Source organism: Schistocerca gregaria, chromosome 5 (genome assembly GCF_023897955.1).
Source record: "Schistocerca gregaria isolate iqSchGreg1 chromosome 5, iqSchGreg1.2, whole genome shotgun sequence".
Classification (NCBI taxonomy): Eukaryota; Metazoa; Arthropoda; class Insecta; order Orthoptera; family Acrididae; genus Schistocerca; species Schistocerca gregaria.
Window position 1 is genome coordinate 654,951,772 of NC_064924.1, and position 13,724 is coordinate 654,965,495.

The 13,724-nt window shown below is 41.0% G+C and overlaps 1 protein-coding gene across 4 annotated transcripts in view; it reads right to left on the reverse strand.

The window, feature by feature from the left end:
• Nucleotides 1-13,724, reverse strand: part of LOC126272671 (retinoblastoma-like protein 1) — a 169,176-nt gene that overhangs the window by 68,828 nt on the left and 86,624 nt on the right. For all 4 annotated transcript variants that reach the window (XM_049975687.1, XM_049975688.1, XM_049975689.1 and 1 more), the window contains 3 exons: nt 1,557-1,773; nt 766-969; nt 354-582 (listed from right to left, as the gene is read on the reverse strand). In XM_049975687.1, the coding sequence (XP_049831644.1) occupies nt 354-582; nt 766-969; nt 1,557-1,773 (650 nt within the window). The remainder of the gene's footprint in view (nt 1-353; nt 583-765; nt 970-1,556; nt 1,774-13,724) is intronic.

A 13,724-nucleotide genomic window follows, 5' to 3' on the forward strand; every position in this document is an offset into this window, starting at 1 on the left:
CTTAACAGACTGGGACGCAAAAGATTATGAAATATGAATACTAATACCAGAAGATGATAAAACAAATACATAAATAAAAGAACTTGGCCAAGTCAGATTTACGTTGATTACAATTTTTTTTTCATTAGTCTTTGTCAGTTATTATTTTCAAATCGAAAGCGGATAGAAATTGCACGATTCTGGAACATAAAAATCTGGCTCTCTTTCATTCAAAATACTGTTCAACTTTTCAAGTTTTGACCTGTTTTACATTTCGCAGTATCTCCACACTTCCCAAAAGACTGTAACAAGCAACGTAAATAAGGTGCCAAAATGTATTGTGCAGATATTATCGCAATAGATGGTGAACTTACTGGACTCCGCAGTATCTACTCTGTGGGTTGCCTGATCACCAGGTACCCTATCAACACCCTTGGCAATGCGATGAACAACTGAATTTTGGGATGAGGCCACAAAGTCATCTGTTTGCCCAGGAAGCGATACATCTTCATATGATGGTACAGGCAATCCAGAATTTTCTATACTTTCCCAGAGAGGACTTCCATTGTGCCAAGCCCTGGACTCTAATATCTGTTCTTCAATCTAAAGAAAGAGACATATCTCTGTTATTACTAATAATTTCGTTTCTTTAGTAAGAATAAAACAGTTAAAAATTATGGAAACTTTCATTCTGTGACATCAATTCCAGGCCTAACAGCCAAAAGTAACTGAGAACACTTTCATAATCAGAAGCTATTTTTCTTTTTTTTAATACCAGTAACTTACAAGATTCAGATGTTTCACCATATCACGAGAGAGTTGATCTTCGACACGTACGATCACCTCTATTACTTTGTAGAAATAATACGATTCCAAGTTTAATGCTTCTAGAATCCATGGAAAAGTTCTCTGTGAGTTATAGGAATAGATCACAATTTCTAGACAACAAGCAAAGAGTGAATGGTGGAATATTTCCTGTTCCAGCAAATTCTGTAAGAAAAGTGGATTAACATTAAATATTGGTAATGTAAAATGCATCTGAGAAGTCATCTTGTAACAATAATTCAAATCTACAACTTACACTGACAAATAAAGTAATGTTTCCTGCATGATTAAGAATGAAGCTGTGACTATAACACAAATATAATCAAAGGCTTTGTCACTTACTGAGCACTCACATTTTCACTGAAAAGCCATACAAAATTGGAACAGATACAACAGAAATTGGACAGAGGGAGGAGGTACAAGACAAAGGGGAAGGAAATGGGGGTAAAAGTTTGAGGAGGTGAAGTGAGATTACGATTTGGAGGCGGAGGAGGTAGAGTTAACGGGTGAGGGAAAGGAACTGGAGCTAAGGGAGGAGGCAATGGTTGGAAAGTACAGCAAAATACACACAGCAAACAAAGATGGAGGAGAGAATATGAGGGGGCAGGACAAGTTATGTACATGAGTAGGTACAAAATAAGAATGAAAGGGGAATGTGGGAGAGGAAGAAGGGGGGCAGGGGAAGGCACAGAGGGAAAGAATGCAATATGCCAAATTAAAACAATCAAATTATTGTTCATTCAAATACTTACAGTCATATCATAACCTGGTTTCTTTTTACTTTCATCAATCAAAATATTTTCAAGTAATTTATAATACAAGCATTCGCCTAACTGCAGCCTCTTTCTAGCAAAATCGATATTAGCATTTTGTGTCTTGTTCATCTGCTGTGTATACTGCTGACAAAATAAATTACCGAGATCTTTTATCCAATGTTCTATAGTTTCCTGGGGATTGCGGGCACATTGCCTGAAAAAGAAAAACAATTTGAAAATTATATTGCAAACCTTACCCATACCCTAAACCCAAAACTGTCAGCTTTAAGATAAAAATGTACTGTTGATTTAAGAGAATATAAAATCACAATAAACTTTCAATGAATCTCACTGTAGATGTGGAATGTGGCAATTTACATCCTTCAGAAGAAACTCTTAATTGTCAATATTGACTTGAGGACTTTTATATCATGTAAACTGATCCTGTTGGCCTTGGGTTCTTAGATACAGAAGCTCTGCACTAAGCTGCATTCAGATTGATGTGAGCACAAATGTGTCAAACTTTAGCACTGTTTAAGTGTATCAACACAACCGTTGGGCACCGGCATGGTAGTGTATCATCAGTATGGTAGTAACAGGTTTTTCTGGTATTTCTGTGTTCTTGGAAAGTCAGTTTTTTATGCAGGTGAGGTAAATGTTGACAATATTTGAGCTGAGGAAATTTGGATGACAGTTTCGGTTCATGGGACATATCTACGCCTACACTTTCCTGCAAGACATTTGGCAAACTAAACAAACAATAGTGGATCTTAAGATTACAACTGCTTCAATGATTTTCCTATTTAGAGTCAATAAACTGTGCAGCTTTACAATCCAAAGACAGGTCAGAGGATGAAAGAGTATTTCAACATCAAACAGAATACAGTAGATTATCAGAAGCGTAGTGAAGATAAAAAGACTGTTTATAATTAAAAATCAAACTATGAGTTATATTACATAAAAAATTGTGAACAAAATTACAGTATGGGCTTTATCATAAAAAGAAAATTAAGAGCAGTATTATAGATGTTGAACAAATACCTGACTGAACAACAAGTACCATATTAAAAACAACCACTCCAGCAGTATCATTCAAACCTGTGTACTAACATATGTTTTGATAACATGATAGAAGGCCTCTATGAAGAATTACTGAAACTGATGAATTAAAGCAAATCCCACATTAAGTCACTCATGTGGTACTTTAAGAGGAGAAAACGGCCTTCAATGGGAAACTTTGCATACAATACCAGACATGAAGATACTTTACATTACTAGAATTTGCAAAAAAGAACATGTGTGGCCATAACACATTCTTCCAGAAGAAAACAAACTGCAAATGGAATTGGCAAGGATCAAATTGACCAAAAAGTGAAACTGGTGACACACTAGCTCATCCAGTGTATCTGGATACCCTTTGCTTGTACTCTGCTTGGGACACTTTCAGTGAGGTGTCTGAATGTCTGTGGAGGAATGATAGCCCATCCTTTCTCAAAAGCCGAAACCAGAGAAGTAGTTGATGTTGAACACTGGGTTTCTGAGTGTCATAAGGAGACAACACATAAAACACCCCCATAGCACTACACTATCTCCTCCATAATTCACTTCTGGTACTGCACATATGATGGCAGGCAACTTTCTCCAGGCATTCTCCAAACCCAAACTCTTCCATCAGATTGCCAAAGGATAAACAAAGGGTATAGTGTGATTCATCGCCCCAAATCACTAGTAGCCAGGCATCCTTGCCCAATGGCGCAGCCCTTTACACCACCTAAAGCGTCGCTTAGCACTGAATACAAAAATGTGTGGCTTCTGAAGAACTGCTCGACCTTGTACCTGATCCTTCTTAACTCCCTGAGAACAATTATTTGCTAGCTGGACTGCTGACAGCAAATTGGAACTCGCAATTGATTTCAAGCCATTTTTTGCTATTACCCACCGCAATATTTGACATTCCCTGTCCAACAGTACAAGAGGTCTACCTGGTTCTGTTTAGGTGTGGTTGTTTCTTTGCACTTCCTCTTTCACATCGCATCACCAACAATCAACTTGGGCAGCTTTGTAAAGGTTGAAATGTCCCTAATGGATTTATTACTCTAGTGATGTCCCATAAATAGCCCACATTTGAAATCACTGAGCTCTCCTGACCAAAGTATTTTATCTATCAATACAGAAATTTTACAAGACTTGACAGTTTGAAACTTAAGAGTTTGGAGTAACTGTTAAACAGTAATAAGAAAATAAAATGTTCCAGAAAAACAAACATCATAAATTTAAATTAAGTTAAATATCTTCGAAAATAAAGATTATATCAACATAGATGAAAGGGGCAATTATTTAACAACGGTACTTCTGCAAACAGCAGATGTTGCAGGTACAAAGGAAAAAATCTCAAACAGAACATAAAACAACAGAACATGATGGGTTAAACAAAACTACTGTGAAATATATTTTGGATAATGTGACGAGATACATTGAAAACTTGATAAGCATAACGAATGATGATTGGGGGAAAGAAAAAAGGAAAAAACATATGTCATCAAGGTGGCAAACAGCACAGTACTTAACAAAGAAAAAAATTTAAAACATTTCAAGTTTTCTTTAGTTCCAGAGATGAATGGGAAATGTAAAGCATTAATATGAAAATAATACTGTTGTGACTCGCCGATCTTTCAAAGTGCCGCCGCGCAGTTACATGTGTCCTCTACCTTCAGCACTGCCTGCCAGCCATGCAGCAGCAGCGCCACCTAAGCGGCCAGCCAGCCAGCAGCCGCTAGACTCGCACTCAGTTATGATTTGACTGTTAAAGTGTTCACACGTCTTACTCTGTTTACTTGGTCTGTGACTTCATGTATTGCATCGTCCTTGAAATATATTTGTTCAACTTGAAGTTATAACAATTGGTGACGAGGTAGTGAATTTTTCCTTTTCATCGTTGACCCACATGTTTCCATGGCTACTTTAGTGCAACTATTGCAAAGTCTCACAGAACAGCAAATGCTTCTCACAAATGCGATTCATGATTTCGTCGCGGCATCCAATGTGGGGCATCTCTCGTCGTCGTCTGTACCTCCTTTTCCTCCTTACGATGAGACAGCGGAAGACTGGTCTGATTACGAAAAACGTCTTCGACAGCACTTCTTGGCATTTCATGTCGTGGATGACCAAACATGTAAGTCTCTGTTCTTTTCATGGATTTCATCTCAAATGTATCATTTGTTGTCGCAATTGGCTCCTTTGGAAGATCCTGTGTCCTTGTCCTTTGCTGAAATGTGCTCACTTCTGTCTGTCTATTTTAAAAGCATACGCATGTGGTAGCCTTTCATGTTGCATTTTATCGCTGTCAAAAACAACCGAATCAATCCTATTGCACTTGGGCTGCTGAACTTCACGGCCTCAGTAGAAAGTGTCAATTTGTTACTGAAGTTCACAAAGAATCATATGCCGATTCCATGGTACGGGATGCTATTATCCAGTCGGCACCCGACAAAGAAGTTAGGCAACGTGCCCTTCAGTTGGCAAATCTGACTCTGAATGAAGTCCTCTCCATCGCTCAGTCTTTTGAAATTTCTTGCGCCGCTGGAACGCAAATAGAGGCATGGGGTGACGTCGGGTAAGTACTAACTCTTGTGCGCTGTTGACGAAGCATGTGGCGTGTCCCCGCCGGCCACGTGGCCACTGTACGCTCCCAAGCGCTGCCTCGGCCTAACCGTAAACGAACCCCTAAGAAACCGCAGCAAACCCCACGGCAACTTCCTTCATGTCCGCGGTGTTTTACGAAACATTCGCGAGAGCATTGTCCACAACATTGGGCCAATTGTCACAAATGAAAAAAAGAGGTGTCATGTGTTATCCGTTTGCAAATCCGACCGCATACATGAGGTTCATGAACATGACGCTGATTCTAATTCTGTGTTGTCTGTCAATTGTACTTCTTCCCTTTCAGGGAAGTTATTCCTCACTGTCCAAATACTTGGTCGAGAGTTTCGCATGCAGGTGGATACTGGTTCTGCTACCACTATCATCAATTCTCATACGTGTCTTCATTTAGGTTCTCCAATCCTGTCACCTGTCACTAGGCAATTATGGACTTACAATAAACAGAAGATTTCTCTCTTGGGACAATTTGATGCTGAGGTATCTTACGCATCTGTCGTTCGCTCTGTTCCCACATTTATGGTCGCCATAGTAACACGGAGACTTTTTGGTTTCGATGCCTTTCGTGTTTTTGGGTTCTCCATAGATGACTCCGTCAATATCGTCTCTGATGCTATTCCTTATGCTCGATTGGATTCCTTGTCGACGACATTTTCGTCTCTTTTTTTTTTTCTCCTGGGTTAGGCCGTGCAAACGACTTTGAAGCTCATATCACACTCAAACCCACTGCTCGGCCTAAGTTTTTTTGGGCCTTTGAGTTCAGGTAAAACGGGAGCTGGATTGTCTCACTGCTTCGAGGATCTTGCTTCCTGTTACTTCCAGTGAGTGGTCCTCTCCTGACATCGTCATTGCTAAGCCAAATGGTGATACTCCTCTCTGCCGCAATTCCAAAGCCACTGTAAATGCTCAATGCCTTATCGACACTTACCCTATGCCTCGACCTGAAGAATTGTTCACTAAACTTGCTGGAGGCCAGTATTTTTCTAAACTTGACCTGTCAGAAGCTTATCATCAACTTCCTCTCGACGCTGCTTCCTGGCAGTTTCTGGTCCTTAACACGCCTTTCGGCCTCTATCAATACCAACGATTGCCATTTGGGGTTGCCGGCGCCTCTGCTCTCTTTCAGCAATTTTTGCAACAATTATTGCTCACTGTCCCTGGGTGTATAAATCACATGGACGACATTGTTGTCACTGGCTCCACCACTGAAGAACATCTTCAAAATCTCCACACACTTTTTCATGTCTTACAGACTGCTGGTCTTAAGTGTAATCTTCAGAAATCAAAAATTTTTGAGGCATTTATCACATACTTGGGGTTTCAACTCTCTCGGGATGGTATTCGTCCGCTTCAGCAAACTGTCGCTGCGATCAATGCCCTTCCTCGCCCTACATCTCTTAAGGAACTGCAGGCCTTCTTGGGGAAAAGAGCATACCATCACAGGTTTTTACCATCTGCTGCTTCTGTGGCTCAGCTGTTGCATCGCCTGTTGCATAAAAACGTGCCTTTTCACTGGTCCACGTCATGCGATGTGGCTTTCCAGAATTTTAAGACTATGTTGAAACAGGCCCCATGCCTGGCTACTTATCGGCGTGGCCAACATCTTGTCCGTGGCACGGACGCCTCTCAATACAGGGTCGGTGCAGTCCTTGCGCACTGTTTTTCTGACAGTTCTGAACAACCCATAAACGCTCATGGATGCCCAACAAAAGTATAAACAAATTGAAAAAGAAGCTTTGGCCATTATACTCTTCATAAGTTTGGTGTTTTTCTCTATGGATCCAAATTTCATCTTGTTACAGATCACAAACCACTTGTTTCCTTGTTTCATCCATCAACGTCACTTCCCAACAAGGCTGCACACTGCCTCCAGCGTTGGGCTCTTTAGTTGTCTCATTTCAATTATGAGATTCATTTCTGGCCGACAGCTCAACATGCGAATGCTGATGCACTGTCTCGCCTTCCCATGGGTCCTGATCTGGCATTCAATAGGGACGAACTTTTGTGTTTCCACCTGGATGTTGCCGAGTAGCGGGTTGTGGATGGGTTCCCCATCACCTGGGACCGGCTGGTAGCTGCTATGGGTTCTGACCAAACCCTCTCCCGGGTTTTATGCTGTATTCAAAAGGGTTGGCCAGATCGTCCGCCCGCTAAGACTTCTGATCCATTGCAGAACTACTATACTTTGTGTTCCCGCCTCATGGCTAGGGATGGTGTTATACTCCTTTCCACCGAAAATGCTTCGCCGCGTGTTGTGGTGCCTCCATCTTTGCGTGCTCTGGTCTTGCACATCCTTCACCAAGGGCAATGGGGTGTCTCTCGCACAAAATCTCTGGCGCGCCGTTATGTGTACTGGACCGGCATTGACTCTGAAATCGCACACATGTTCGCTGCCCCCCCCCCCCCCCCCCCCAAAGTCATCTTTGTCATTGAGGCCTTCGACTGAGAAGCCCTGGGAGCGTATTCATGCTGACTTCGCGGGACCTTTTTTAGGTACTTATTGGCTTCTCATTATTGATGCCTACTCGAACTTTCCTTTCATTGTCCACTGCACATCACCTACCACTGCGGAAACCACCAATGCTCAAACTCGCATTTTCTCTTAGGAAGGCCTTCCCTCTACTCTTGTTACTGATAATGGTCCGCAATTTGCCTATTCCGATTTTGCGAATTTTTGTCCCCGTCACGGTGTCATGCATGTCACAGCCCCTCCGTTCCATCCACAGTCAAACGGTGAGGCTGAACGACTGGTCCGCACATTTAAGGCTCAGATGAGGAAACCCCCGACTTCTTCTGCTGCTGCTGATGTGCTTCTGCAACTTCTGGCTTCTTACCGTTTCACCCCCATGAGCGACCACAGCCCGGCTGAGCTCTTACATGGCCGCCAGCCCCGCACGCTACTTCATCTTCTGTGGCCTTCCAACTCACGGCCGCGGGTGCCTTCGCTTGGCCGGTTCACCGCCGACGACCTTGTATGGGTACGGGTGGCCAAAATGGAGTCCCGGCCGCATCTTACGACACCGTGACCGATACCTGTATGAAATCCAGACGGACACGGGTGTTGCGGTGCGTCATTCAGACCAGCTTCGGTCCTGTGTGCCGGCAACGCCGATTTCGGATGCTGTTACACCACCTTCGGCTCTACCTGACGCTCGGGATCCTGGAATCTCTCATTACTCAAAACACAGTCCTCTGATCATCCTATCGGTGTCAGCGTAAGAACTGACACCAATAGGAGACTTGCCTATACAGGAACCGGATGACCATAATCTGTCGGAGCAACTCTATCCGCCTCCTCCTCCTCCTCCTACGGACGCGGACACATCGCCCATGTCTCCTGTTATAACAACCGGACTTGCCGCAACGGGCAGATTGGTGCACGGGGCCCCAGCAGATTCGACCCCCACGTCTCCTGTCATCTCGACCCATTATCATCGGGGACACTTCAAAGGGGGGAAAAGTGTTGTGACTCACCGATCTTTCAAAGTGCCGCTGCGCAGTTACGCACGTCCTCTACATGCGGCGCTGTCTGCCAGCCACCAGCCATGCAGCAGCAGCGCCACCTAAGCGGCCAGCCAGCCAGCAGCTGCTAGACACGGACTCAGTTATGATTTAACTGTTAAAGTGTACACACGACTTACTCTGCTTACTTGATCTGTGACTTTCATGTATTGCGTCTTCCTTGAAATATATTTGTTCAACTTGAAGTTATAACAAATACCTTTCCAGATATAACACTGGCTGAAGCATAAAATGCCATTGATATATGAAGAAAAGAGAAGGCATCTGGAGATGACAACATTTCAATACAAATGGTCAAAGTCACAGGAGAAGTAGTACAAAAGGAAATTGTAAAATTATTAACAGAATGCCTGCAGGAGATGGCAATTGCCCAAAAGTTGGAAAATGCTATAATTTCCAAATTTCATGACAAAGGAGGGCAGTTTATTTTCTATTTGCAGAGCTGAGGGCTTCTCCTAGTTCTTCCATTCATAAATCATCTAGCAATTCAATTTTAATTTCACCCTCTTCTCCTCCGTGGAGCATGTTTCTTCATACCACATGTTTTTATAATGTTCTATCATTTTTGCTTGTTAGATGCGATTTATTTGAACAACTTATCTTTATGTTTGTTTGAATATTTCCACTATTTTATAAGCTATTGTTTCCCTTCTTTGGATATTGTTTTCTATTACACTTACAAATCCAGTCAATGATTCTTGATTGAGCATGTTTCATTTCTTAATTTTCTGCAGTTCTCTCTTGTTTGTAAATACGATTCTCCTCTGTTGGTTCAGAGAGTGTAGTGTTTTTTCATTATATCTTTAATTTCAGTGCATAATTTTTTCAACCCTTCCTTTTTCTGAGGGCTTCTTCAGTTGCTTTTTTAATGGCAGTTTCTACAACTTTTCATTCTGTCTCTGTTTATACCAACTGGTTCTCCCTGCTCTAGTTTTAGAGCAAAGACTCTAAACTATGGCCCACAGGCCAACACCAGCCCGCAAATGCCATCAATCCAGCCTGTGTTAATGGGTCAGATGTGAACGGTGTTTGGCTCGCCACAATTTTTATTACAACCAAACAGTTTATTGAACCCCCTCATAATGAGCGATTCACATGATATACAATATTTCACATAAAGAGTCTCTTCAGTGTTATTTTTCCAGTCTTTAATAACCATTTCAAAAACTACCTTCTGACCTGAATTGGCCTCTCTGATCATTGTAAATGAACACTGAATCACACATTATCCTATAAATTACCACTCTGTGATGCAGAAGCTCCAATACTGCTGTACTCAGTCAGCTGTATTGATTGCAATGAACCTCGCACTGCAATTGTTGTCACCCTTACCACTGCTCGGGATTACATGATGACATTACAAATTCTCTGCATGATGTTGCAAGATCTTTTCCTTGGCAGCACATGGTAACCTTTTCCCTTGCAATATCTGTTTAAGAATTTATATTCTGGTATATCATTGTTAACTAATACAAATTCATTAAAGATACCCACAAGGCAGTACCTATGCATGCTATACATTTTATCAACAACAATGCTATGTACCTTATTCGATAAATTTTGAAGCACAGGCATAAACAAATTTCTTAAGAACTTTCTCCTAAAATAGGGTGTACTGTAGTATACATAGAAATTACAGTACTATATAATACAGCTTTTTTGAGTACCTATTTTTTCAAAATGGGATGCACTAACCTATTCTACACAGATTCCTGTGGAAAAGATGTTTCACTTAACAAGTATTAATTAGGAGTAAGATTCATGAACAAATCACTGTAACACTGTACAGTGTAAAATTTACAATACAAATAAATCATATGAAGTACGTACAATTATCAGCTGTTTTTATTTTATGAACAATTACAATAAACATTAACTGACGTATATAATGTAACTGAACATTTTAACTTAATTAGCTATACGAGATTTCCTGGAAATTTACTGCACAAAAGTAACACACACAAACACAGGCAATTCAACTAAGGAAATAAAACATTGTAATGATGATTAATGAGATTTAGGTAGCTGTAACTGTTTGCAGTTGTGGATCAAGTTTACTAGTGGATATTATCAGCAGCGATTTCAAACACTCATTAGTTACCTTAGATCTGTAAATACTTTTTGTATATTTTATTTTGGAGAAAGTTTCTTCCCACACAGATACACAGTACATAATATGGTGTGTGTGTGTGTGTGGGGGGGGGGGGGGGCAGACCATGAGCACACTTATGCAACTGATCAAACTGTGTGAGTGGATGACATTTATAAAATTCCAGCAATATGAATTTAAATATTTACCTTTATAAAAATCACTGCACTGTAAATCAACCATTTCCACCTGAAGCTGGGACAAGAGTTTCTACATCAATATATATATATATTTTTTAAATCTTGATACTGTGTGCAACAGCATAAAAATCAAAAAAGAAGACTCTAAATTTATTTTTAAGGCACTCAACATTTCATTTGTGAAATTTGCCGGAAACTGAATCACTGAATACTGACAATGTTCTGCACATATTAAAAGGTGTGAAAATTTTTTTGTTTAACTGAGACACAAAACAATTTTTTGTCGAAAGGCTTGAAACTGAGTGTACAAATCACACAGTAGCTGGTTTTCTTGTTGCGATTTTAAATTAAGATAGTTCATACATTTAATTAAATCTGTATAAAATGGTAACTTCCAAACCACTCATTATTCTGTCAAAAAACCACATCACAAGTTTTCCACAACTATAATATAGTAATTTTCTTCAATCTATTTAATAAACTCATGGAACTGACAATGACTGACAGCATGTGTTATTACATAATTAACTGCTAACATGAATGGAATTTAAAATGTTTCGCGTATGAGGTCTGTTAGAAAAATTCCAGCTTCACCCACAACATTTTTCTGCACTTAACCTTTTACTTATTGTGTATGGTCTCCTTTGAAATACTCTCCTCCACAATTGATACACTGCCCCCAACACCATTTCCACTTCCAGAAGCAGTCATGGTATACCTCTTGCTAGATTACACAAAGTGCTGTCCGCGAATTTTCTTTCGCCTTGTCAATCATTGCAAATTTCCGTACTTTTAGCGGGGTATTCAACTTTTTTATTTCCAAAGTCTGCAGGAGCCAGGTCTGGAGAGTACAGAGGATGAGGCAGCACAATGCTTTTGTACTTTGTGCAATAGGCATATACCACCAGGGGTGAATATCCGTTACCGTGATGCAAGAGCCATGAATTGTCTCATCTCATTACAGGACATTTGCTTCCCACATTTTCTCGCAGGCATCGCAACACGTCCTGATAGTACTATCGATTAGTTGCACAGTTCTCTATGTGCATTGCTACAGGTCTGTGTGTACATAATTGGTTCCTGTAGAATGGTACTTACTGTCTTCAAGTTGTTAATGCTTCCATGGACTAAAGTTGTGTTCAGTCTAGTGGTCATATAGCACTCATAACTAATTACAACACAATTTTCTACTCTGGTTGGTTGGATGGTTGAACAACAAGAATCATTCACAACTGTGTTGCACTACCAATCACAGGTACTGGGCAATCAATCTCAGTCATTGGCTTCTGCTTTGTCTAGTTGGCATGATCCTCATTTTGTGTCGCCTGGTTTCGCCCTCCGTGGCTCCATGGTTTACCCACCTCTCTTTTCTACATACAGTAGAGGAATGGGACGCATACAAGAAACATCAGCAACAACACTTTTAAGTCATTTGTATTACTGACACTATTTTATGTTGTGCCTTGCTCCTTTCATGGATATCAACACGAATGTATCCAGTCCTGTGTCAACTCACCTCACTGCAGAATCCATATTCTTTAACATGTGTCCAAAAATGTGACCTCCTTTCAAAGTGCTACTGTAAGCACACCCATGTTATTGCAACCCGAGTTGAGTTTTACAGCTACAGGAAGCAACCACATCAATCCTGTTGAGCATGGCAGCTGAACTTCACGGGTTAAATGGTTGTAATAATTTTTTGTCTGAGCAGTATGCTGATCAGCTGGTGACACATGCTATTACTCGTTTAGCTCCAGATCATGATGTGCAAGAGCATGACCTCCAGCATGACAATCAATCCCTCTTTGAGGTTTTAGCTACTGGATGGTTGTGTGAGGTGTCATGAGCTGCAGCTAACCAAATTGAGTCGTGGTGTAAGGTATCAGCAATCCAACCCTCTCCTGCACACCAATCTTCAGACAGTTCAAAGGGGGAAGACAATGGTCAGGGCATTCCACATACGATCACAACATCATGGTGACTGGCCACACTCCCAACAGTGGCCACACCAACAAAGTAAACAGACCAGTAAACACCAATGTACGCGTTCCACACTTCCATCCCGCTCAAAATGCTGGTCTACCTTCAAAATTACAACAAAAAAGGTCACACTGCTTCTGTTTGTAATACAAAAATTCAGCACAACGATCCTGATGTGGATATGGATGTAAACATTGTATCGGCTATTTCTGTTGCACCAAACAAACTTTCCATCGATGTTACGGTCTTTCATAAAGTTCTGCACATGCAATGTGAATACAGGAGCTGCAGTAGTAACCTCGTTAAAACTCACAAACTTATATGGCTTCCCCCCGCTTCTCACAGTTTCACAGAAGTTTAGTAAATTACATAAACAGAGTATTCCTTTCTCGGCAAAATCTCTGACCCAGTGACCTGTAAGTCAGTAGTCCGGTCACTTACATTTCTTGTTGCAGATAAAGCACGTATGGAGAATCTTTTTGGATTAGATGCTTTTAAGTTGTTTGGTTTTACCATTTCAGATAAAATGAATTTAGTGTCTGAACAAGTGCCATACATACAGTCAGGAGCATTACGTTCTGAGTTTTCCTCTTTGTTCGCTCCTTGATTGTGGTGTGTCAACAATCTTCAAGCACACAATACTATGAAACCATCTGCTCGGCCGACTCCTTTCCAGCCCGTCCAGTTCCAGTGGCACTTGGGAAACAAGTCAAAGAT